General features: G+C 48.0%; 3 protein-coding genes across 4 annotated transcripts in view; 2 read left to right on the forward strand and 1 right to left on the reverse strand.

The window, feature by feature from the left end:
- The window catches only part of PUSL1 (pseudouridine synthase like 1), a 66,118-nt gene extending 49,254 nt beyond the window's left edge, over window positions 1-16,864 (forward strand). Inside the window, exon 9 of the mRNA XM_083454277.1 lies at window positions 16,791-16,864. The gene's annotated coding sequence lies outside the window, so the exon portion shown is untranslated. The remainder of the gene's footprint in view (window positions 1-16,790) is intronic.
- LOC310683795 (lysophosphatidic acid receptor 6-like) lies at window positions 33-12,427 on the forward strand. The gene is made up of 4 exons (XM_083454180.1): window positions 33-170; window positions 405-1,648; window positions 2,651-3,913; window positions 12,290-12,427. Exons 3-4 carry the CDS (start codon window positions 2,858-2,860, stop codon window positions 12,329-12,331), a joined length of 1,098 nt encoding a protein of 365 aa, XP_083310306.1. The 5' UTR covers window positions 33-170; window positions 405-1,648; window positions 2,651-2,857; the 3' UTR covers window positions 12,332-12,427.
- Window positions 5,422-26,200, reverse strand: INTS11 (integrator complex subunit 11). Of its 2 annotated transcripts, none has more exons than XM_083453991.1 (18): window positions 26,120-26,200; window positions 24,690-24,843; window positions 22,987-23,084; window positions 21,016-21,089; window positions 20,009-20,237; window positions 17,793-17,891; window positions 17,657-17,691; window positions 16,889-17,027; window positions 16,429-16,493; window positions 15,054-15,243; window positions 14,357-14,440; window positions 12,756-12,845; window positions 12,420-12,582; window positions 12,021-12,128; window positions 8,988-9,049; window positions 8,238-8,380; window positions 7,154-7,283; window positions 5,422-5,589 (listed from the first exon to the last, which is right to left on the reverse strand). In XM_083453991.1, the coding sequence occupies exons 2-18, from the start codon at window positions 24,715-24,717 to the stop codon at window positions 5,524-5,526; spliced, it is 1,803 nt and encodes a 600-aa protein (XP_083310117.1). In that variant the 5' UTR covers window positions 24,718-24,843; window positions 26,120-26,200; the 3' UTR covers window positions 5,422-5,523. The 2 variants fall into 2 exon arrangements, with proteins under 2 accessions (XP_083310117.1, XP_083310118.1); XM_083453992.1 differs by lacking the exon at window positions 26,120-26,200 and adding an exon at window positions 25,673-26,115.
- Between the last annotated feature and the right edge of the window lie 91 nt (window positions 26,201-26,291).

Consider the following 26,291-nt stretch of genomic DNA (forward strand, 5'->3'; position numbering starts at 1 on the left):
TTTAGAACAACACACTAGTCCCTAGTGATAAGCTTGGAAACACAGGACAGGGCTGTCTTGGTAACAGGAGGCGGACTGGGCCTTGCCTTGCCAGTGAGGTCTTGATGCAGCAGAGTGGCTTCAGTTTCGGGGTTAAGCTCTGCCTCTGCCAGGAACTCACTAGGGCAGGGGTCTGCAACCTTTGAGACAAAAAGAGCCACTTGGACCCGTTTCCGAAGAAAAAACACCTGGGAGCTGCAAAACCGGGAACCGCAAAACAGCCAGTACAGCGCCCACCACAGTGGGGAGTGTCGGGGCGCACAATGCGCCTCCTCCCCTCGCTAGTATCTGCCCCGGAGCCACGGCAAAGGTGTAAAAGAGCCACATGCAGCTCCGGAGCCGCGGGTTGCAGACCCCTGCAGTAGGGGGTCCTTTTTGGCAGTCATTCACTTCAAAGCCTTTTGTGCCTCATCTGCAGAACTGATGTGATCCTTACTGGCGTACCTTAGAGAGCCGTTATGAGGATTACAGCAAGATAGCATGCGTGAAGCCATGTGGGTGCCACATAAAAGGGCTAAATGTTGATTTTGATTGTGCAAAATAAGCAGCTACTGTTAGCATCTTGCAGAAATTGTTTTTTTATATACTGTTTTGTGGACCACAATTCCTGATCATCGTTTATCTAGAAGATTGGGGGAGAAGAGATTGCCAAATTAGTTCAGCTATGTTAGATAATCTTAGTAATATTTTAAGTTAGATAAACTAGATTAGATAAGGTGAAGCTTCCAGTTAGAAACTCAGCACTAGCGGTTTGTGTTATCTGCGGTCCCGATTCCTGGCTTACACAATGGGTGGCCTATTGACCCAAACGCAACCTGCTGGGGACCTACTAATAGCCCACCATGGGCTTAGTCAAATCTCAGTTTTGGGTTCCTGGCTGAGCACTGCAAAACTGATTGGAAAGTGTGTTTGTGCTTGTTTTAAAATGCCTTACACAACACTATCAAACCGATAGTTATGTAAATTCAACTAACAAATATACCCACAATGTAACTGGCTGTGTTTAACTATATAGATTCTTTATACAACCACTGATTCATTTGTACATACATGGAACACAAAAGCTTCTGTTTGGACATTACGTATATAAGAACTGATCTGTTTGTATTTCCTGTTCTAAATGTTGGTCCTTAACTGCTTCTACTCAACTAGATCATGTGAAAAGAGTTATGTTTATATGATGTATAAAGAATTTATATAGTTAAACACAGCCAGTTACGTTGTGGGTATATTTGTTTTTAAACGCCTGGCAGGCCCCAGCCGGGATCTAAGGGAGCTACATTCAGCCCAGCAGCTTTGACCGAGGTGCCCTAATCTGAACAGGCACCGCTGTGCCTTTGGAGGGGGCCAGTGCCCACCCCGCTGGCTGTGCATGCAGCTTGCAGGTTGCTTTTGACTCTGCTCTCCACTTCCTGTGACTTTTCAAGACGAAACAGAGTGTGGGAGGAACTTTATTTTTCTCTTCCCCTTTGCAAAAATGCGGAGGTGCCGACTGCTCCTCTCCATCTGAGGTTCAAGAGAGGTGTGGAGTTAGTAGAAGCCTTCAGAGAGTAAACAGTCCTTGGTGGTACAACAGCTGAAGACCGGCAGCCCAGGATAACACAGGCTGGTAAGTTGTCACACACACCCTTCACCCACTTGATGGGTTGCTTCATAAAGCAGGTGGATAGAGATGGTGATGCTTTAATGAAACGCAAGTCAGACTTCATTAGAATGACACAAGGGTGGACTCTCCATAGATGTGGTGAGCTCTTATTCCGTGGAGTTTTTTTAATGCAGGTTTGATGACCCTCTGCAAGGGATTCTGAAGCTGTGATTCATAGAACTCTACAGTTCTATGATTCTCTGTTCAGGTTTGCAGTCACTCTGTTCCATCACCTCTCAAAAAAACCAACAACCCACCTAGTCAACATTCTGTAGCTTTTGAGCATCTTCAGTCCTGATTCAAGAGTTTGGGGAGTTAGGAAGATAGGAAGCTGCCTTATGCAGTCAGACCATGGGTCCAGCTGGCTCAGTGGCAGCAGCTCTCGAGGGTTTCATGCAGGGAATTTTCTGTTGGGGATTGAGCCTGGAATTTTCTGCATACAGGCTCTACACCACTTTGCCCCTCAGGATCTTGTCCCCTTCCTTGGTGGTCTAGCTCCCCTTATGGGTGAGGCTGTTTTGTCCATGTTTAAGAGCATCACTCACCCACTGAACACCAGAACTAAAAGAAATGATCAGCACGGCCCCAGATTGATCAGACCGAGGGGTCCATCAAGCAGTCTTCAGCTTACAACTGCATTCAGCTGTGTAATGATAAGTTTGTGCTGGAGAAGGCAATCAAAGGCTACCATTCACAATGGCTGCATTGTACCTCCACTAATGGAGGAGTGACAGTTGCCGCAAACTACAGGAGTGGAGAGTCGTGCTCAGTTCCTGTTTGCAGGCTTCCCAGAGGCATCTGGTTGGCCTCTGTGAGAGCAGTGTGCTGGACTAGGTGGGCTTTTGACCTGATCAAGCTGATTCTGTAAAACTGAGATTGCAGCACAGAACCCAAGCAGCTTAGCTTGATGCAAAGTTGCAGCCCTCTTGATAACATCTTAACATTCTTCTCTTTCTGCTTTAACAGTTTTGCTCTTCGCTGGGTCAGCTCTGCTCACAGGCAAAAGGCTTGCACCTCTTTAGCCCACCACAAAGACCTCCTTAACTCCAGCTGCCCGCTAAAGACCCAAGGCTCTGACTTTGAACCGCGTACCACCTTGGGAAATGTGAAGGCAAAGTGACCGCTGATCTCTAGGAAAAGAGGAGATACTTCCACAGCTTAAAAAAGAGAGAGATGGATAACACAACTATCGTTGATGAGACCGTTGCCAACACCAGTTTGGTAGAGTGCACCTTCCAAGCAGACTTTCAGTATTCCTTCTTCACGATTGTCTACAGTACGGTCTTTGTCCTTGGCCTCCTGGGGAATGGAGCTGCCCTGCACCTCCTGACCTGCCAGGCCATCAGCATGCCTCGCTCCTACGTCTACCTGGTCAACTTAGCTGTGGTGGACACCCTGTTTGTCTGCATCCTGCCTTTCAAGATCCATTACCACCTCAACCGGAACAACTGGATCTTTGGGGACATTGCCTGCCGGCTGACAGGGAGCATGTACTTCCTCAACATCTACCTCAGCATCGCCTTCTTCACCTGCATCTGCCTTGACCGCTACATGGCCGTTTTGCACCCTTTTGTGTACATCCGGATCAAGGGCGCCCACTACGGGCTGGTGGCTGCGGTCCTCTGGGTGACGGCAGTGAGCATCGCTGCCCCGCTGGTCCTCGGGGGGCCCCTCAACTTCAACCGGAGCAATGCGACCGTCTGCTTCGAGAGTTTTGGGCTGGAGGAGTGGACCGGGCGCATGATGCCCTACAACGTCTGCGCGCTGATATTTGGCTTTGTGGTCCCTTTTGGGGTCATCCTGATCAGCTACCCTCTGATCGCCCGGCGCATCTCTCGCATCCCCCGCAGCGCCCGCAAGAGGAAGGCCCTGGGCACCATCTACCTCATCCTCTTCATCTGCGCCACCTGCTTCCTCCCCTACCACCTCACCCACCTGCTGCACTTCCTCATGCGGGCTGGGCTGATCCCGGACTGCCGCTTTGCCCTTGCCATATACAGGATGCGCCGCATCACTCTGGCCTCGGTCAGCTTCAACTGCTGCCTGAACCCCATCTTGTACTACTTCACCTCAGCCAGCAGGCGGTGCCGCTGGAGACTTCCCTTCAGGACCAGGGCCACAAAAGTCTACACCATCTGTGGTCGTCGCGGCGACGCTTGCGCACCCGCCAACCTACGCATTGCCGGACCAAGGCGGGGGGAAAGGAGGCAGCAGGTTCAGATGATATCGGTGAGAAACCCAAGGAACTTTAACTGAAACTGTAGAGGGCTTTGTGCAGGAGGGGTTAGCGTTATGTATCCTTAGGTTTTTTGAGAGAGGCTGCAGGGACCACATTTCCCCAGTGGCCACCTAGATTTTCTCTTTCTGCCACCCACCCAAGACCCCTGAGAGAGATTATTAGTAATACCGTGTTTCTGCAGGAGCACATAATGTGATACCAGATGCAGAATACATGCCCCGTGATTTTATATTTTAAAAAAGGCACGTTTCTAGTCCTTTCGGCTGTGATGATATGCTTCCAAGTGGGTCAGCAATGTTGACTAAAATTGCAAAGGCCAGGCTGCTTTGGCTGCAGCTGAGTATGGGTCTTGCCTTGAACATGGGCATATGTACCCACTTCTGTTTTTAATATAGACCAGACATTAAACTGGTGAAGGCTGATCCATTAGGTTGAAATGAGGAACTGACACACACAGCTCAGTTTTCTCTCAGCCAGCCCCCACCTGCCTGCGAACATCTTCCTCCATAGTCTTGAATCCTTCTTGTGGGCTTCTCAGAAAAGGCAGCTAGTTGGCCTCTGTGAGAACAGGATGCCAGGCTCTGATGGGCACTGGCCTGACTGGGCAGACTATGGTGCCCCTGATCCTTTTTCCTTAAAGTGGGAGATGCCTGTGACAGAAGATGCCGCCTTCTCTGCCCATGAAGCAGGTGCTCTACCATCAAACTGCACTCCCTTCCCCATCACAAGGCAAGAACTCACAGAAATGAATCTGAAGGTGAGTAGCCTGGACGATGCTGTGTGATTCATTATCTGAGACCAGTATGGCATTCACATTGTGATACCGGTGTCAGACTTTTTGAGCTGCCAGTACATCAGGGCTCCCCGGCTGCTGCCAGCTCAGCACTCCTCACTTCCTTGTGCTGTCCTGGTGTTAGCTGGGGAGCCATTATGTATTGGCAACTCAAACTGCCTTCACCTCTGGGCAGGATGTATCTTTCCTCCTGGAGCAATGACTGTCCTGGGAGGAAAGCAGCAGTCTGCAGGAGCCTTTGCATTGCGGCTTCCTTGAACTACTCAGCTTGGAGGAGAAGCCCCCCAGATGAGTGAGCACCGATGCTTCTCCTGCTTGCGCATTGGAGAGACATCCAGGTCCCCCCCCCACCAGCTGATCAGTTTAAGGAAGCACCTGCTAGGACATGTATCTTGGCTGCTTCTTCCTCCCCTAAGGTGGGGAGGAAGAAATAGCTGAGATACATTCCAGACATTGTGGTATATCAGAATATCGTGGTCTTTAGCTGCTGATGTATCACGATGTTGAAAACCAGGTATCGCCCAGGTGAGATGACTTGGGTTGGGCGTGGAGCTAACAATCCTGGTAAACTGGCCTGCTTTAGAAAAAACACACAGTTTGCATTCACTGTGAAGGGACTGCTACCTATTTTTGGATTTTGTTAAAAAGCCTACTACTTGGAGTTGTTACTACAGATGCCACCTGTGACAATAAAGGCCACTAATATTAAATACTAAAACTCCTTGCGTTTTAATTTGTTAAAAACACACACAGACTTAAGTATTTACATTGTTCTTTACATGTTCCAGGGTTTTAGCTCCTGGAGACTCATGCCGTGATTTGAGGCAGCGCCTTTTTCAGCAGGGAGGTCACGTAGCTACCCATTTCTTCATCCTGCAACCAAAATCCATATTTTTTGGTTAGTAGAAGCTAAGGCTGTACATTCACACCACGATACCACTTTCAGACTTTTTGAGCTGGCAAATACATCACAGCTCCCAGCACAATGCAACTCACTCCTGTCTGCTTGCAGGCCGATGGGAGTGAGGTGCCCTGTGTTGGCAATGGGTGGGGGAGCCGCAATGTATCGCCAGCTCAAATTGCCTTGAGAGGCAGGTGGTTTAAGGAGACCTGCTGCTCTGCTGTAGGGGCTGGGCGACAGGTTTTCAACATCAGGATGTATCACCATGGTTGGCGATAAAGCACAATGTTGAAACAAGCTGTCTTGCCCCCTGCCAGAGTGAAACTGCTTTAGCTTTCACTTTTGCAGGCCAGGGCCAATGCAGCTGGTCTGAGCCTGCTGCTTAGCTGGGGGGCAAAAAGGCTCCTGTCCCCCAGCTGAGCAAGCCCAAATGCTGGCAGGGGCCTTGAGGCTCCTTCTGCTCGCGTCAGGGATGGGTAAGCTACCTTGCTGGCTCCTCCTATCCCCCATGAACCAGGTGGCGGCAGCCAGTCAGACAGCCTTTTCCTTGTGGGGTGGAAGCAAGGAGCCCCCACGCGGCGGGATGCAGGCTCTTTTAAACTTCTCCGTTGAGAAGTTCTTCTCAATGGAGAGGAATGGAGCCTGGACCTCCCCAGCCGCGATCCCACTCCTGCTTGCGTACAAGGCAGGCTTGGTTAAAATTACTTGGCCGAGGCGAGGACAGTGGCACACTCCTCAGCCAAGCAGTTTAAAGAAGTGAGGGAGGAACATGCTGTATCACACTTTGCCGATGAAGCTTGTTTCTCTCTCTGCACCTATGAGGGCAGAGTGGGATGGCGGTATATCACTAGTGAAACTGCCATTGCTGTTGGTCCCTCATACTCAGTGATGTATCACCCAGGCCTACTCTGCTGAGGGGTGTGCAGCTGCTCACACCTCAGCGGAGCAGTTTAACAGAGGGACAAACAAGCTGCCTTGTTCCTGGCCCCACGAGGTGCTGGGGTGAAACTGCCTCCACCTGCTCGGCAAGAGCAGCAGCGGTTTCACCCCACACCTCACAGGGCCGGGGCCAATGCAGCTTGCTCCTTCCTCCGTTCCAACACTGCGGTGTATCGCCAGATTGCAGTGTTTGGCTGGTGATACATCGCAATGTTAGAAACCTGCCGTCGCCCAGCCCTAGAAGCCCGCTTGCCTTAAATTAAAAATACTGCCCCGCTATAACTTGCTGCATTCCTCCAGCTGTGTTGCAGAACCATTTTGTTTAGATGGGCTAAAGGAAATTCCAGGAGGGTCTGTCAACACCTCTGGGGCTGGAAAGCTTCTGTTTACAAAGGCTGCAGCCTGCAGGGATTGTCAAAGGGGTGCTCTTGAGATGCTGTTTACTCCAACTCCCTTCATCCCTTTGGCCATTAGCCACACTTACTGGGCAACATCTGGAGGGTCTCTGGGTCTGCTATAGCCCCTTGCTAAGGTGGAAAGGGGCAAGGGACTCTGAAAGCCAGGAGTGTGATAATATGTGTAAAAAAGAAACCGCACCTGATATGTCCACGACACCAGCAGCAGTTTAGTTGCAGGATCTTCCGATTGCACTGTAACCTGGATCAGGATGGACTCGACCATTATGGAGGTGTCAGAGAGGTGTTGAACAGAATAGTCCTTCAAGAAACTAGAGAGGGGGGACGACATCAATAGCATGTTGAATATCACCACAAGCAGCTTCCTTTCCTCTCCTGGGGCAGCTGGCACTAGGAAAACAGATCCTAAAATGCATTTTGTGATTGGTCTAACAATTTTGGGGGCAAAATATTACTTAACCTTTCAAATAGCCTAGAATTATTTGGTAACCTCTTCTGTACAAACAATGAGAGTTAGAATCTTAACTAGTTGATTTTTTAAAAAATAAGCGTGTTAGAAACTAAGATCAAAGCAGCATGTCTGCACTAATCTGCAACCTTGGTACATTGGACAGATTACAGTACTGTACAGTACAGTACTGCAGAATTTTGGGAATGTGAGTTTTCACCTTTCTGCCAAAGAAAGCAAGCTCCTAATCTGCAAGGCTGGGAAGATGTATACGAAACTGCGCTCAGCAGCAAAAACATAGACAAATAAGGCACAATTTTTCTTTTCTTTTTTTGCTGGGGGCTAGTAATATTCAGTACTCTCAGTAAGTGCTTGCTCTCCTCTTAACTAACAAAACCAAAATGCATTATGAATAATGCATGTTATGATTACATAGTCCCTCAAGGATAAGAATTCCAACATTCCTAGCTGTGAGATCCAAATTCTCTGTTCCTAATCCAAGGACAGGACTAGAACAAATAACGAAAATGGCAAGGAAGCAAGATTTTGGCTCAGCAGTGAAGGAAAATCTGCCCAGTGGACAGAGCTGCTCAGCAGGCTGCCTCAGGAGACTATTGGTTAGGCTATCCTCCACTAGGCACACTAAGCAGGATGAGATACCGCCAACTCTGTGACTGCTCAGTCAACCATTTTTTATTCAGACCAGGGCTCCTCCCTATCTTGTGGCCTCACCTCCCACCTTTCCAAGGAAGCACAAAGCAGGCCTTGAGCCAAAGCATTCCTTCAAGCCATTTTGCACACAGTCAGGTGTACCTACGTCTTCAGGTGGTTGTATAAACGCAGTCCTGTCTCATGCTCTTTGCGGGGGTCCTGGAAGTGGATGCGGCAGGTGAACCTCAGCTGGTGCTCCGCCAGGCCCAGCTCTTTGAGTGCTTGTTCGGGAGAGACCAGGCGGAAGCTCTGCCCAGAGAAGGAGGAAGGGAGAGAAGTAATGCACAGGACCTGCTTTTGGGCTTCCTCCTGAGAAATCTGGACAGCCAGGGAACAGCATGCTGAACTACCTGGGCTGTCAGTCTGATCCAGCAGGCTCGTCTTACTTTTTAGAGAGAGGCACAAGGCACAGATTTAGCAATGTACTGCAGTTGGGGTGGTGGCAGTGAAGAATTCTACACAACAGGGTAACCTCCTGATCTCAGAGGCAGCACCAAAATAAAAATATTGAAGAGGGCAGGCACATTTTAGGCTTCTGAAACATCATTTCACATTAATGCTCCCACCCTAAACATATAATTGTGGAAGTAAGCACTACTGATTTTAATGCATCTTAATCCTTATTTCAACCAAGCCTCCTTAAGAGTGCAGTTTTAACTTTCCAGTTTACAATGTGGTAGTAACCTATATGTGAAAAGGGCCTTTCCTCCACGTAAACCATTGAGGGGTTCCAAGAATGGAGGGAGACTACTAGGCAGAGTTCAGGGTAGGTGGGGGACCTTTCTGCCAAGCCCACCACAGGAGCCATTCTATCGGCCAGGAATCCTATTCACCCACCCAACCTGCCTCCACTTACATTGTCCTTGATGATCAGGGTCCCATGCATGAGCTTTGGCCTCTTGGAGTCTGGCAAGGGCCCTGGATATTGGAAACAAAGAGAAGAGAGGAAGGCAGTCAGCAACCATTCAATTTTTCCCCACCACCTCCAGATATTCCTTGTCGTGTACGTCACCAGGCCCTACAGTCATTCATTTATTTACAGGGACAGGAAAGGGACCACAGCCACCCATTCTGCAGCACCCCTCTGCAAACAGGAAACAAACACCACAATCAAAAGCCTCTGCGTGTGTTACTCAGAGGTGCTAAATTACTGCACTCTTACCGCAGTGGTCCAATTTTAGCGTCACATTTTCCTTCCTAGGTTCTAATGTCAGAAGAACTGCTAGTCCCAGAAGATGTCACAGGGTGTTACTGCAATCAGCCAGCAATACCAGTTTAATTTACAGCTGGTAGCAAAAGAAGACGGTGCCATGGGGCTAGCTGGGCACTGCTAGTAGCATGGCTCCAAGTGCCTCTGTCTCCACTACCAAGGAGGGCCAGACGCTTGCACTTTCTAATCCCACCACACAACCGAAGCCATTTCAATTAAAAAAAATATGTTAGTGTAGTTCAATAGTAAGGTTCTAGTCCTCATGGACTGTAGAGATGAGTTCTGCAAGAACACCAACTGCCTGTAGTCCTCTGGGTATCTCAAATACAGCACCACCCAAAAGAGGAGAGAGAAAGGTTTGCCTGGGAAGGCTGGGGCAGAGGGGAATGGTCTCCTTCAACATACATGGAGGCAGCCTAAGCAATTTGGGCACTTCCACAGGGAACAGAAAAAAGAGGGACAGGTTGGTGTCAGAACTCAAGAAGAGGGCCTGTGTGGCATTGTAGAAAGGAGTTGTATGCAGTGCAAGATTATTTTTCATGCTTCCATTAGCTTCACATCTGATGACAGCATGGGACTTACCCAAGTAAAACTGAATTACACTAGGATTACTAGCAGGATGATGGGACGTGGGTGGCGCTGTGGGTTAAACCACAGAGCCTAGGGCTTGCCGATCAGAAGGTTGGCAGTTCGAATCCCCGCAACGGGGTGAGCTCCCGTTGCTCGGTCCCTGCTCCTGCCAACCTAGCAGTTCGAAAGCACGTCAAAGTGCAAGTAGATAAATAGGTGCCGCTCTGGCGGGAAGGTAAACGGCGTTTCCGTGTGCTGCTCTGGTTCGCCAGAAGCGGCTTAGTCATGCTGGCCACATGACCCGGAAGCTGTACGCCGGCTCCCTCGGCCAATAAAGCGAGATGAGCGCTGCAACCCCAGAGTCGGTCATGACTGGACCTAATGGTCAGGGGTCCCTTTACCTTTACTAGCAGGATAGGGCCCATCTGCTGAGGGGTGGGGAAACTTTGGCCCTATAGATGTTGCTGAACTACAACTCCCAGCTCCAGCAAGCAGATGGCCAGAAGAGGGAAGTTCTTCTCCCTCCCTCACAGCACTAGAACTCAGACATCCAACAAAGCAGAACATCGGAACATTCAGGGCACACTAATGGACTTGTCCACACAAGGCATAGTTAAACTATGGAAGTCTCTTCAGCAGGAGGCAGCAATGACCACCAACTTGGATGGCATCGACAGAGGATTAGGGAAATTCACCGAGGACAAGGCCACTGGTGGAACCAGCCACACTGGCTGTGTTCTACCTCCATTGTCAGAGGCAATATGCCTCCAAATATCAGTGGCTGAGAATTGCAGGAGGGGAGAGTGGTGTTGCGCACATGGCCAGCTTGCAAGCTTCCCATTGGGCATCTGGTTGGCTCCTGTGAGAACAGAATGCTTGACTAGATGAGCCATTGGCCTGATCCAGCAGGGCTCTTAGTAGTTCAGCAACACGTGGTAGGGCCAAAGGTCCCCACCCCAAGCCAGACACACATTGACTCAACACCATACATGGAATAGAAATATCTGACCCACAACATGGAAAGCCCAACATACGCAGGCTTGAGAAATGGCTCTCTTGATCACCTGCATGGCTTTGCTTTCTTTGGCTTTGCCCTTTTGGTGGTGGCCCCAACCATCTTCCAGCAGCCACATGAAAACCTATTAGGCCTACACACAGCAGTGCTTGTAGGTATCTTCCCAAACCAGTATCCATACAGCAGGGATGAGAAACCTCTGGGCCAAGGGATCAAATGCAGCCCTCCAGGCAGGGCTGGATTTAGGTTTAATGAGGCCCTAAGCTACTGAAGGTAATGGGGCCCTTTATATGTCCAGCTGTCCTTTGTCAACAACAAATTGTCACTTTTTTGTGTTGAATATATGCTATATGGTAATTTATGGACCTAATAGGTATCTAAAGCCATTTGCACATAACAAAATATGAATTTTATCAAAGTGATTGTTGAACTGAAATACAATTAAGAAGAAGTATATTAATAGTGAATGGGGGGGGGGGGCAAGAGAGTGGGGCCCTAAGCTATAGCTTGTTTAGCTTATACGTAAATCCGGCACTGCCTCCAGGCCTCTCTTAACTGGCCTTTCGGCTCCTCCCAGGCCACACCTCTCACAAATCCACCTTTGCACCCTCTTGTTTTTGCCAGGATGGGGGATAAAGAAGGGCATTTGAGGGTGTATCTAAAAGAGGACGCTATGACAACTCTCATTTTAAATACCCCTACTATACGCAGGCTACAGAAGCTGTGATATATTGCTGAGGGAGGCAGGAGAAGAGGAAAGCAAGTCTTCAACCAGCAGTTATGTCTATGTCTCATCCAGAAAGTAGAGCCAGAGACATTTTGGCAAATTTAAAAAATCCACCCGGACAGAAATTTTCCCTTAAAAAAGAGGACGTGTCCTGGAAAAAGAGGACACATGGCAACCCTAGCTAGCCTACTACGCAAAGGGAGGGTTCAAATCTGCTGCTAGGCCCACTTGTGTCTCTTACCCTGCCCCTGCCCCAGAAAGACATGTGGTCCTTGGGCTGAACCCTGCTGTACAGATTTGTAAATATGTTTAATAAATAATATTTCTTTAAAAATGGTCGAGATGGGTTGGGCACCCAGGACTTTACCTATGGTGAGCTCCCTCTTCAACAGCCCGAGTGAAACGTCCACAGGGATGTTGGGGTTGGTGTGAACCGTCACCGTCTCCCCGTTGGCAGGCATGTGGCAGGTGACATCTGCAAGAAAACGTAGCCGGTCAACTGCTGCGAGTTCACTTATTCCTAGAGAGGTAACCCAAGGTCACGCCCACACCATGCATCTAAAGCACACCACTTCCCCCCTAAGGAATCCATAACAAAGAGCAATTCCCTGGATGGTTCTTTCTTTCTGTCAACAGAGAGGGGAAATGGTTTTCTGGAGCTGTTCAGAGAACACATGAGAACCTCGGGAGGTGAAGGAACAAGCATGGGGAAAGGCCCCAGGTCCCTCGGTGGGAAGGGTCACAAGACAGTGGGAAGGCTACGTACGGAATTCCTGCTCAATCTTTTGCTTCAGGAACTCCATCTTCTTCGCCTCCCCATGGACCAGGAGGACGTTCCGCGGCTCCGCTTGGCGGATGAGCTGCATGATGCCCTTGGCATCCGCATGGGCGCTGAAGGACATGTACTCCACTTGCATCTTCACTTCCAGCTGCAGCCCAGAAAGACATATACAGGGAATGAAGGCGGCTGCCTCAAAATGCATTCTTACTGCACGTCCCCTCAGATCCTCCCTCCCTCCCTCTCTTTTCAATCAATTAAAGTGGAGGGGCAGCTCCAATCTGCCACAGCGGAAGGTCCCTCCTGTGAAACATTTCCACTCACAATCTGCCTTCCTTCCATTTCCAGCTTCCGCTGACCGCCCAAGATTTTATGGCCGACAGTTCCTTGCACACAATATCCTGGCATGATCACCTGGGAGACAGAAACCAGAAGGAAATTGTGCTTGTTACAGGAGCGACAAAATGGGTGTGGGGTTATTGGGGGGGGGAGTACCTAAGCACAACCAGTGTGATGTAATGATTAGAGTGTCGAGCTATGACCTGGGAGACCAGGGTTCAAATCCCTTCTCAGCCATGAAGATCAAAGTGGTATATAAATGTAAAAAATAAAATAATAAACAGTATCTGTATGCTTCTTGAGAGGCAGATTCTCCAATAACTTACTATGATTATTATTACAACTAGGAAGCTGCCTTATACCAAGTCCAATCTAAGGTTCATCTAGCTCAGTATTACCTACACTGACCAGCAGCAGCTCTCCAGGAGTTAATTATAAAAAGGAACACACCAGGACTTCTGTCCTTCCTAAAGGGCTACCGACAAAATTCATACGCAAATATATTTGAGAACGATGCACCTGGTCTGTTCTTAGAATTGCTGAAATTTCCACCCACAAATTCTCTCTTAGCAAGCTGCCATTCCAGATAAATCAAAAATTTCTGGTACTTAAAAAATAAAAAAAAAACCCCAAACCAGAAGGATTGCTTTGGGGTGTGTCAAACTAAGCCCTACTGAAAGCAGATCGAATTAGTAGACCTAAGCGAGTCATATCCACTAAGTAGACCTAAATGAGTCATGTCCACTAAGTTCAATTCTGCTCTCTGAGCAGGAGCAGAATTACCTGAAAAGCAGGAATGTTTTGTTTGCTTCTTTCAAACATGAAGGAGTGTGCAAAAAATGGCATGCGCACAACTATGCGCAGGCTAGTGTGCTACAGTCTCCTCCATCACCTTAGTGTTCTGCTGGTATGGACCTGCAGGTGTCCACATCTGGCAGACACTTTATGTATGAGGTTATTAGACATGCCTCTTCAGGTGTTGGTTGGAAGTGTACGCTTAGAAAAGCATCTTCACAAGCACACAGGTACTGCACAGGCACAAGTGTCCAGGCAGCCCTGGCCAACCTGGTGCCCTCCAGATGTTCTGGGCTGCAATTCTACAATGGAATGTGTTGGCTGGGGCTGGAGGGCACCAGGTTGGCAAAAGGATGCATTAGGGAACCAAGACTGATTGCATCACTTTCTTCAGTGAACATAGAGGATGTCCAGCTCTGGCTGCCATCACTCAAAGAAGCTAAAGGATATTGCAGAGTTCTTACGATGCTGGGATGCCAATGACTATTGGACTTTGAAAAGCTGATATGACTGGGTCAAATTCATTAATGTTGTTGAATTAATCGAACAAAACAGTGTTAATTGGGCTTTGAATCAATGTGCAATTAACTGCACATTTTATTGTGTGCAACTTTTCCTAGTGTGCTGTGCACACCACTATTCTGAATAATGCTTTTTATAGGGCAGTGAGCACTGGGCATGAGTTGATGGAACCAAGGGGGTTGTGGCACACAAAAGCTTGGGAATCCAGACTTAAACCACGGCCATGAGGAGGAGGAGCAGACCTGTATCTGTCAAGAGTGTTTTCGTACCATGTTCTTCTCGTTGCCGGCCCATTTCTTGAAGATCTGGAGGGACTGCCCAGCATGAAGCATTCCCGGTGTGGCAAACACAACCTTAGGAAGAGAAAAGGGAAACCGGGTTCTTATCTAATCCAAGATGGCATTTTCAGGAAGGGTCAAAATGGAACCTGAGTGACTCAGCCCTGACCCACCGTCACCTGCCTGGTTCCCTCCCTACAAGTGCATCTTCCAGCCATGCACTACTGAGCCTTTAAGTGGCTATCTGACCCTTTCCTGGCAGACCACTGGGGCAGGAAGAAAAAGCAAGGGGGAGAGAGAGGGGGAGGCCCATGTCATTGTTTATGAAATTGTACCATGGTGGTGTAAGGCACAGGTGAGCAAGCTGTGGACCTCAACAGAAAAAAGAAGGGGGTGGAAACAGAAAATGGCATGTCGGGGAGAGAGAGAACAGGCTATGTATCTGTGTGCGAGAGTGAGAGAGAAGGAGTGGCCAACCCACTATTTTCCTCTGATTCTTCCTACCACTGCCTGCAGCCTCTGAAAGCTTACTCCAAATGAATGCAGTTCTCTACAGAAAAAGGTTGACTGCCCTGTTGTAAGCAGCCTTGAAAGGTGTATTTGCACTAAGAAGGCCAGGGTATAAATACTTAAATGATTAAATCGAGCCCATTCCCCGTCACACACACACCCCTCCCTCCACATGTACCATTGGCCCTGGGTTGTCAGCGAAGGCCCGGTCAAAGGCCTTGATGTGCTTGAACTCAAACATGTTCCTCTGGACAAACGTCTTCCGGATCTTCTGGTTGGTCCACGTGATGAAGAGCTTGTAATAGTGGTTGGCCTTCTCCGTCAGCCCCGTCGAGAAGTAAATGGGAGCCTTCAAGTTCATTCGTTCCCTTGGGAGGAAATCACAGTGGTGGAGGTGAAAAAAGATTCATTTAGCCACCCTCTATAAACAGCTCTCTGGCTTCTGAAGTCTTGGCCTGTAACTCTCATTCATTTTGAAGCATGTTTTCATCATGACAAGGGATAGTGATTCAAGGTTGGTTTGCTTTAAAAACAACAACTGAAAACTTGACATTCTCAGGAAGCTGAAAACAGCACTTGTGACCACACTGGGTTGCACATTATGGTAAGCTACGGTTTGATGATTTACCAGGAATGCACAGGCACTGCTGCTGTGCTCCTCTCCTGCTGATCAGCAGGAGCAAATAGCTATGAACCGTGGCTTAGTGTTATTTCTGAACCAGAGATTACAACTTGTTTCAGAGCGCAAATTGCTTTGTTTGATAAAAACTCCAATCCCTGGTTTGGACGGAATGCAGAGCACCGTAGTTTTTTGCTCTTGCTCACTAGCACGGAGCTATTGCTGTGCAATTCATAGAATTGCAGAGTTGGAAGGGATTCCCAAAGGTCATCTAGGCCAACCCCCTACAATGCAGGTGTCACAATTAAAAGAATCCCTGGCAGATGGCTGTCCAAGCTCTGCTTAAAAACCTCCAAGGAATGAGAATCCATCACTATGAATTACAGTGGGGAGGGGAGGGCATCAAGGCTGGGGGCTGTTTGTGGCCCTCCGGGCCTCTCTTATCTGGCCCTTGGAACGCTCCACAGGCCATGCACCCTCACCGCAGAACACCCCCCCCCCCACTAGCTCTGCTTAACACCTGGCTGGAATGTGCCCTTGAATTCTGATCATGCCCCCTGCTTGCCTGGATGGTGTTAGCTGGCTTGAATGTGTGTAGAAACAAGCCTACAGCGCAAAGGTAACATTTGCACTTGTTGCTCTGCCCACGTTTTGCCTCTGTCCCCACCCACCACTTGCATGTGGCCCCTGGAAAGTTGCCTAGAAGGGAAAGTGGCCCTCGGCTTGAAAAGGGCTCCTCGCTCCTGGCTCACCGGGACGTGTAATTTGCACTGCTGCCAGGATTGCAACTTGCTCACAAGCCCAGGAAAGGGCAGAAGGGAGCATAAAGATGACAATGAGATATTGAGCAGGCGGGAGAGATTTCATTCTTCAACAAGCAAGGAGCCCCTCAGGCATCGACGCAGCAAGTCATTTTTCAAATGAGAGTCCTTACCAGAAAGTCTCCAATAAAATGCAGAGCTCCTGAGCCCGTCCGAGAGCAAATACGGGGATAAGAACCTTTGGGAGAGAAAACAAAGGGCTTAGCTGGGAAATGGCAGCTGCAAACCATCCCCTGCTTGCCCAGGGAGATACACCTGGCAACAACCTTCTCTATTTTAGGGACCTGGCAAGGACATGGTCTTTTGGCCCTGAATTTGAAGGATGGCTCCTTTAATAGGGTGAGGCCTTTCAATCCTGCCTTGTAGCTGTGTTTTTAGACTTGCTTGTTCTTAAGTCGCTTTGGGTCGCTCTGGCTAAACAAAGCAGCTAACGAATTACAAACAGGTGGTAACAACTGGGAAATGTCTCCTTCAGGGGAAGTTTGCCTGCTATGACCGATCTGCTAACTGGAAGACTTCAGCCAGGGTGTCTCGGAGGAGCCTAGAAGCCAATAGGCAGGCTGATAGTCGTACCTTCCCGCCTCGTTCGATGGCCTCGTGGACCTTCTTCAGGAAGTCCCTTTCCCTGCAGCGCTTGGAGTCTCGAATGGTTGTGGCATAAGTGGACTCGGAAATGAGCAAGTCAGGGCGGCATTTGTCGATCCAGGCAGCTCTAAGGACAAAGCACAGGCCTTGCGTTCCAGCCGGGGTTCACCATCACAACAGAGCAACACAACAGGTGAAGAACTCAAATAAAATGCCTCCCCACCCCCTGTAAATCCTGCTCTGCTAATCCTGGTTGTTATTAGTCCTTTATACCACTTCCATGCCAGTGTGGTGTAGTGGTTAAGAGTGTTGGACTAGGACCTGGGAGACCAGGGTTCAAATCCCCACTCAGTCATCAAGTTCTCTGGGCATGACCTAGAGCCAGTCACTGCCTCTCAGCCTACCTCACAGGGTTGTTGGGAGGATAAAATGGGGAGGGCCACAAATACCGAATGGAACATGGAAAGGTTACGTGGGAAGAGCTTCAAAACTCTTCTAAGGCCCTCCAATATTTTAGGGTCGATTTTAAAAAAAAACCCCTTAAAAACTGCCAAGAAATTTAAAGCATTCAAATTTCGAACGCTGGAGGTCAAATCACAAACAAACCGGACTACGGCTTTCCAAAATTTTTAGTTTCTGATCAAGTTGCCCAAGCCTCCTCCACTGGCCACTTGGACAAATAGAAATGAATGAGTGTCATAAAATGTCATTTGAGAAAGAGCGAATCTTAGTGCCTTGGCGTTCTCCCACACTTACCCTAAATGCCTGTCTGGAGTCATGTTGTAGTCACCCTAATTTGAGAAAGAGAGGGGAAACATTTTCAGTGCATCACAAGTAACTGAGCACGTTCAGCTGAAAAAGACAGTATACGTAGATTCAGCCAGGCACTTACAGTGTAAACGACGGACTCGCAGCCGACTTTAATCTGGAACATGGCTGCCCCAAGCACATGCCCCGCGTAATACGCCTTGATCTCCAACTCGTCATCCACCTGCATAAAAAAAGGGCAAGCGTTGTGGCACAATAGTAAAATGTCTGCTTTGCCTGCAAAAGATCCTGGGTTCAATTCACAGAATTTCCTGATAGGACCAGGAGACAATCCTGCCTGAAATCCTTGGAGAGTCGCTGCCGGTCAGTGCAGGCAGTGCTGAGCCAGGGGGAACAATGCATTCCTTCCTGTGTAAAATGACAAGCTGCTGTGGGTGCAGAATGCAGCGGCTAGATTGCTGGTGGAGGAAGGTGGTTGACAGCAGGGGACACTTCTGCTAAGACATCAGCACTGGCTGCCCACAGGCGACAAAGATCTTATAATGATATGCAAAGTCCTGTGCAATATGGGCCCAGGATACCTTAAGGACCCACCTGAGTTCTTATATCTTAGCTTGATCACTCAGAAGACCATGGTTATAGTCGGCCCCTTTGCCTCCACCAGAACTCAGATGTTTAGTGTTACTGGTCCCATACTGCAGAATGCTCTTCCAACAGAGATGCAGCAGGCACTCTCACTAGACTTCCAGGCTTCTCTCAAAGACCTTTTCATGCCGACAGGCCAACACAGCTGTTTAATTTTTCAGCAGCTCATTTTCATTTGGTATCATTTTTACGGTGGAGTCATTCTACATATCAAGTGATCCAACTTTTTTACCTCATGCCATCCAATTTTCTTAGTATTTTGTACACTTGTTGAATGGGCAAAAGGGACGCGGGTGGTGCTGTGGGTAAAAGCCTCAGCGCCTAGGGCTTGCCGATCGAAAGGTCGGCAGTTCGAATCCCCGCGGCGGGGTGCGCTCCCGTTGCTCGGTCCCAGTGCCTGCCAACCTAGCAGTTCGAAAGCACCCCCGGGGGCAAGTAGATAAATAGGGACCGCTTACTAGCGGGAAGGTAAACGGCGTTCCGTGTGCGGCTCTGGCTTGCCAGAGCAGCGATGTCACGCTGGCCACGTGACCCAGAAGTGACTCCGGACAGCGCTGGCCCCCGGCCTCTTGAGTGAGATGGGTGCACAACCCTAGAGTCTGTCAAGACTGGCCCGTACGGGCAGGGGTACCTTTACCTGAATGGGCAAAACTAAGTTTAAATCCAAAATTTTAGCTTTCTATGTCATCCTGTTTTTGAGTTATGAGGGTTTGAAATTTCAGAAAACTGACAATTTTGGCCACACACAAACCTTAAAAGGTTAGCCCAGCCCAGTGTCAAGATACGTCAAAACTAAAAACACCAATCTCTTCGGAACTTCATGGGCTTTAATATGTCACAAGTCACAAGATGGACTTACTTTAAATTTTAAATTTGTTACAAAAATTTAAATTTTAAAAAGTGTTTAAAAATGATGAAAATTACTCAAAAAATATATAAGATCTACCTGCAAAATTTCATCTTGGGATCTCAATGGGATCACATTAAAAAAATTATTTTGTACATACGTGCCTGCCTTATTGGGTTCTATTTAGGATAAAGGGGTCTTCTTGGAGTAAAATATAACAGAATAAACAAGACTTCAAACAAATTATTATTATTATTATTATTATTATTATTATTATTATTATTATTTCTACCCCACCCATCTGGCTGGGTTTCCCCAGCAACTCTGGGCGGCTTCCAACAAAAGATTAAAAATACATTAAAGCATCAGTCATTAAAAACTTCCCTTCTCATGCTCATGAGATGAAGTACTAACAATGAGTCTTTCAAAGTGTTAATTCTATAATGCAACAGCAAGCAATCTCTCTACTTTGGAACACGTTTTTAAAAGAAAAGCCTGACTAGCTTTCCAGATACCTTTTAATTGCACAACTTTCTAACAAAATGCCTTAAGTAACTGAAGCTAGAGGCCCAGGAAAGGACATTCTCTGTGGTGGCCCCCAGGTTGTAGAACTCCCTCCCTGCAAATGCTGATGGTGCCCCTTTACCCGACAACCTATTTTTAGGACCCACCTTACTTCAGCGACTCTAAGTTGTTTTAAACTACTTTTAATATTGTGGTTTAATTGTTGTGCCCACTACTGAGACCTTAGCGTGAAGGGCAGGTAATTAATAAGAATAATAAGGATTAATAATACAATTATAATAACCAGGCATGAGTCCCCATCTCCCAAGGCTGGCTCCCCCTACCTGCACTGTCTGATGAAGATGGACGGCCACCACTTTCTTCATGCAATCTTTGATCATCTGGGAGGTGAAGAAGTTGGTCTCCCCTTTCTTGTCCACGGTGATTTTCCGGAAGTCCTCAAGGAGGATGGGGCAGATGGCCTTTGTTGGGTGGGTCATGTAAATGGGCCCATCGTAGCCAACCATCTCACTGAAGTACGGAAGGGCCCCACAGTGGTCCAAATGGAAGTGGCTGCAAAGAGACAGGGCAAAATTCAAGGTGGCTTTTGATCCCCACTAAGCGAGAATGGGCCTCGACAGCTATTTGAAGTATTTGCAAAACTTTTTTTAAAAAAACCTGAACTTCATATACAGTGGTACCTCGGGTTAAGAACTTAACTTGTTCTGGAGGTCCATTCTTAACCTGAAACTGTTCTTAACCTGAGGTACCACTTTAGCTAATGGGGCCTCTCGCTGCTACCGCACCACCAGCGTGATTTCAGTTCTCGTCCTGAAGCAAAGTTCTTAACCCGAGGTACTATTTCTGGGTTAGCGGAGTCTGTAACTTGAAGCGTCTGCAACCTGAAGTGTCTGTAACCCGAGGTACCACTGTACAACTACTTGCATGTGTCTTAAAAGTTACATTTAACTTACTACATTATTAGGGGCCTGATTTACCCATTGACGTGAACCCCCCCCCCAAAAAAAATGCCTAAAACTAACAAGGACCTATTCCACTCCCAGCAACTACTTAAGATCATAAATGCTTATTTTGGATTCATTCATATAGATCTGCTTTTAATTTTAGCTTGCTCAAATTAACAACCTTTACGAACTATGGAGAGTTGGTTCAAAATCCTTGCTCAGGATTCCCTTCACTGCAACTTCAAATTGTGCAGCTTGATAGGATATATACTCATAACTCATCAGGTAACAGGTGAATCATGATGCCCTGAAACAGCTTTGTGTGTTGCAGCCCAAAGCAAGTTAACAGTGTACATGTCACTAGACAAGACAAAGGTGGTACCCACCTGATGATGACACAGTCCAGGAAGTCAGTCAGCCTTCCATTCTGAGTGATGTAGGAGAAGTCAGGAAATCGCCTCTGCAAAACACAAGAGACTTGGTGTTCCATAATGGTGGGGCTTACACCATCTGGCATGCCCAGGAAGTGCCCATGTGTGCACAGAACACCCGAAGATTGCTGCTTCTTCAGAACCCACCCAGACTTCAAGATCAATTTTGGAGGCCCTCCTTGAAGGTTCTAAGATCATTCATTCATTCTTAGCAGCTAATAAACTCTACGATCAATTATTCTCCACTGCAGGATTTATCGCTATTATTATTTATTAATTTTTTATACCACCCTTCATCTGAAGACCACAGGACAATTTGCAATATAAAAACACAGAAACGTACAGCATAAAAGCAAACAGAAGGAGGTTGGACTACATGACCCTCAGGGTCCCTTCCAATTCTCTGATTCTATATTGGTGAGCAGAAGAGGCAGGGCTTTTTCAGTGGTGACTCCCAAGGTGTGTTAACTCTCTTCCTAGGGATATAGAGTTGGCCCTACTCAGTTCTGGCTTTCAAAAACACACTTTAGAAGCCATTTTATTCCAAACTGCTTTCAGCTGAGATGGTTTCTTGTTGATATTTTCCAGCTGTGGCCTTGGGCTGCTAGGGGATGATTTAATTCACTATTTGACTTCCTTCCTCTTCCCTCTTCTTTTCTATTGTCGATAGCAGGTTGTGAGCTTACAGGCATGGACTGCCTTGTGCTTTAATTGTGTGTCTGCTTTAAATCACTTATAAGTATTTTGCTCTGGTAAGAATCATGTAAGTTTTGTGAAATAAATGAATCACCTCTGTACAGCACCTAAAACATTTTATATCGCCTATTACCCGATCCTAAAAACAAACAAACCAAACCAAACAAACCAGGGGACAGGGATTCAACTCTGCAACCTTCTGCAGGCAAAGCAAGTGTTCTTCCATGTTACATTCAGCAAAGTTCCAGTTCCCACTGTTCGTTTTTGCCCAATAAGGTCTGGGGCTGCAAGGGAGAATTCTTTGCTTGCATGCGCCACCCCTTCCAAGTTAAGGGGGGGGGGTCTCCCTGAAGTCACCAAGTGGAGTGTACAGACTACAACCCAACAGTAATCTCCAGGGAGCTATCCTACTTTGACTACAGAGTTTGGAAAGGAAAGCAATTCTTCTTGTGAAACAGTTGCTGCTCACACCTCTCTCTATAGCAGGGCTAAGAGCCTTTTTTCAGTCCAGGGACCCCATTCCCTTCTGGGCAACCTTGCAAGGGCTACATGCCAGGGGTGGGCAGGTGCCAGATACAAAAGGCAGCAACAACCTATATTATTTGGCTGTGAGTTCTGGAATACCTGCTCCCTGTCCTGCAGGCTTTTTTCCACCTGGCATGGGACAGTGGGGTCCTGGTTGACTCCAGTTTAGGGAGTTTTGTGGGGGGAATATTGCTGCGGGGTGTTGTCGAGGGTTTTTTTTGTATCTTTATGTTAGATCTTTGTGATTTATGTGGAAATTGTTGACTTTGGTTGTCTATTTTTTTTAATGTTTTATTTATTATTTAGAATTACTTTGGTTCTGTTGTAGTTATGTATTTTTTCCCATGTTGTAAGGGACCTGGAGCATGGTTTGAATGGTGGAAAGGTGGCATGAAAATAAAATTATGCATGTTTTCCCTTGCTTCCATAGGCTACTTTCTGCACACACTGACATGACCCCCTCTATCTAATATCCAGGCAAGCAAGAGTTCAAGGGCAGATTTTACCCACGGAAAAACACTCGAGTGTGAAGCAGGACCAGTGAGGCCTGGAGGGCAACATCTGGCCGCTCCTGGGTCTGCTGTTCACCACCCCTGCTCTACAACCTTCCCACACTCCAAGCTAAACCCTCCATGTACACTTTGGGGCAATGCCAAGTCAAATCTGAAACTGCCACCTAGGCCAAGTCCTGACCATCACACTTACATCGTCATTATAGCCCATGTGCATCCCACAATCCAACATGACATTCTTCCCTGCAATGGACACGAGGATGCAGCTCCGGCCTACATCTTGGCCAGCTCCTGAAAAGGCAAAACAGGAAAAGATGTGACTTGAATGGCCTTCAGTCTTAACAAAGGTGCTGCATTTCTGCTGATGCACCTGCAAGGTCACATAGCGCATCTTTGGTGGTCATGTCCACCTATGCAGGACTTCTGGGCTCAGATCCACCAAGAACTTCGTTCAAATAAGTCTGAATCTCCTTTCTTGTAACTTGAAGCCATTGTTTTGGGTCCTGGCCTCCAGAGCAGGAAAAGCAAGCTTGCTACAGCCTCCGTGTGACAGCCCTTGAGATATTTGAAGATGGTTACCGTATTTTTCGCTCTATTGGACGCACCGGAGGGGGAGAACAGGGAAAAAATATTTTTTCCTTGTTCTCCCCCTGTAAAACAAGGTGCCTTCAAGGTGCATTCACCCGAGCCTATGGAGCTGGCGGTGGGGGATCCCCTAAGCCTCAAAGATCCCCTAAGCCTTTGGAGCGCAGCGCCCTGCAGAGGCTTTGCGCGCAGCCGTCCCCAAGCTAGAAGAGCGAGACGGAGCCCTCCGTCTCGCTGTTCTGGCTTGGGGACAGCCTTGCTAGCCTCTGCAGGAGAGCGGGGTGAAGGCACCCCGTTGCCCTGGAGAGGCTTTGCGCGCAGCCGTCCCCAAGCCAGAACAGCGAGACGGAGGGCTCCGTCTCGCTGTTCTGGCTTGGGGACAGCCTCGCTAGCCTCTGCAGGAGAGCGGGGTGAACGCACCCCGCTGTCCTGGAGAGGTTTTGCGTGCAGCCGTCCTCAAGCCAGAACAGCAAGACGGAGCCCTCCGCAGCAGTCTCCCTGTTCTGCCTTTCGGCTTAGCGGCACAGCCTGCATTCGCTCTATAGGACGCACACACATTTCCCCTTAATTTTTGGAGGGGAAAAAGTGCGTCCTATAGAGCGAAAAATACGGTATACCTTCCCAGTCTCCTCCTTACCAGGCTAAACATAACCAATGCCCTCATCTGCACACATTACAGCTTGTGAATATCCTTCTTAAACTGTGGTGCCCAGAACTGGACACAATACTTCAGGTATGGGCTGACCAAGGCACAAAAGAGTGGTACTATTACTTCCTTTGATCAGAACCTGGCATAGGCAAACTCGGCCCTCCAGATGTTTTGGGACTACAACTCCCACCATCCCTGACCACTGGTCCTGTTAGCTAGGGATGATAGGAGTTGCAGTCCCAAAACATCTGGAGGGCCGAGTTTGCCTATGCCTGATCAGGACACTACACATCTGCTGAGGCAGCCTAGAGTAGCACTAGCTTTTTTGCTGCTGCATCACACTGTTGACTCATGTTAAGCTTGTGGTCTACTACGACCCCTAGATCCTTTTCGTATTTGCTGCCACTCAGCAATCTGTAGTTCAGAAATGGAACTCTTTAGAAAATTTACACTTATGTGATGAATAGTGTAGGGACCCACATTACCCATGCCTGATCTATACCACCTAGAATCACTGTCAGTACACCTACCATTCCTAAAAATGGAGTTCAGTGCCTCAACTTGGGCAGACTGAGGACCCTAAACTCCAAGAACGCACCCCTCCATTTTTCTTTTCTCTTTCCTGTTTGGAAAAAACAAGCGCCAACATTTTTGTTACTCACCCAAAGGAGTGACTTTTATTTCAGGCATCTTTAAACAGCTTGGGTTAAACCTCCAAAGTCCAGCTGCAATGGGAGCCGTTTCAGAGATCCCATAAGTGTTCCCCAATGGTGTCACAGTTTCAGACTCTTATGCAGAAGATTAATTCAAGATGTCCTGAAGGATAACAAAGAAATTTGTACGGTGGCAGTGCTGCTGCTGTAACTCACCTCAGACCAGGCCATTACCCAGCATTGGGTCCCAGCCCACCTGCTAAAGACCAATGCTCTATGCCAGGGCTTTACCAACATGGCTCCCTCCAGATTACAGAACCATAGAATCGTAGCGTTGGAAAGGATCAAGAGGGTCATCTAGTCCAGCCCCATCTTTCTCCCAACATGGGATTTGAACCTATGACCCTCGGTTTAAGAGTTATGCTCTACTAACTGAGATATCAACCCTCCATTCAAAATCATGCCCTTCTGTACATTTCAGGCTCCCGTTAGCCCCACACAAGGTTTCAGCCAGGAGATTCTACCTGGAGGTGCCAGAGATTTCATTTATTTTATACGTTTATTAAATTTGCATATTGCCCTTCGCCCAAAGATCTCGGGACAGTTCACAGCATAAAAGCTGAACTTAGGACCTTCCGCATCGAAAGCAGGTGCCCTTATCAACTCTGGGGGCATGCATGCATATAGAACTCAGAAAACACTGGAAGGCTTTTGTTAAGCACCACAAACCGTAACCAGTGCCCGATTTTCATATAAGCTAAACGAGCTATAGCTTAGGGCCCCACTCTCTTGGTGGCCCCCAAAAAAATTAAAGGGAAACAACAACTGGATGTACATTTCCCAAAAAATACATACTGTATTTTGTTATGTGCAAATGGCTTTAGATACCTATTAGGTCCATAAATTACCATACAGCATATATTCAACACACAAATAACAGCGACAATTTGTTGTTGACAAAGGACAGCTGGACATATAAAGGGCCCCATTACCTTCAGTAGCTTAGGCCCTCATCAAACCTAAATCCGGCCCTGACCGTAACAAGCCACCTTTGGGAATTATTTACTGTACAATTGTACCACGCTTGAGCTTCCACTTGTTCTTTTTAATGAAGCACCTTTTCCGCCTATACAACCCCGCGCATGCCTAGTTATTTGTTCTACCCCTACTTGCTCATTCACACGTGCACCCGCTTTCCTTCGAGGAGCTCCAGGTGGCCTCCATGGGCCCCCCCAGCTTCTCCTCAAAACAACCTCGCAGGGGAGGCGAGGCGGAGGGCGAGCGACCCGCCTCCTCTCCTCACGCAGGAAACGCGCTTCTTCCGAGTTTCTGCACACACCCCCGGAACACCCCGACCCCGGTTTCCTTGTCTCCATGGCGACAGGAGTCGTCACCCCACCCTCCACCCCCGCTTGCCGCCTCTTTCTCTGCAAACTCACCTGGCCGGTCGCGCCTACAAACGCCGAACGCAGCCCTGGGTCGAGGGGCGCATGCGTCCGGCGGTCGCACTCAGCTGCCTATAGCTGCATATAGACTTTTTTTTTACCAAAAAGCAGAGTGACGCACTCAACAGTCAACTTCCGAGGTAGAAAGTACATAGTCTCATAGAGT

Source organism: Podarcis tiliguerta (assembly GCF_965153285.1).
Source record: "Podarcis tiliguerta genome assembly, chromosome: 8".
Taxonomy (NCBI): Eukaryota; Metazoa; Chordata; class Lepidosauria; order Squamata; family Lacertidae; genus Podarcis; species Podarcis tiliguerta.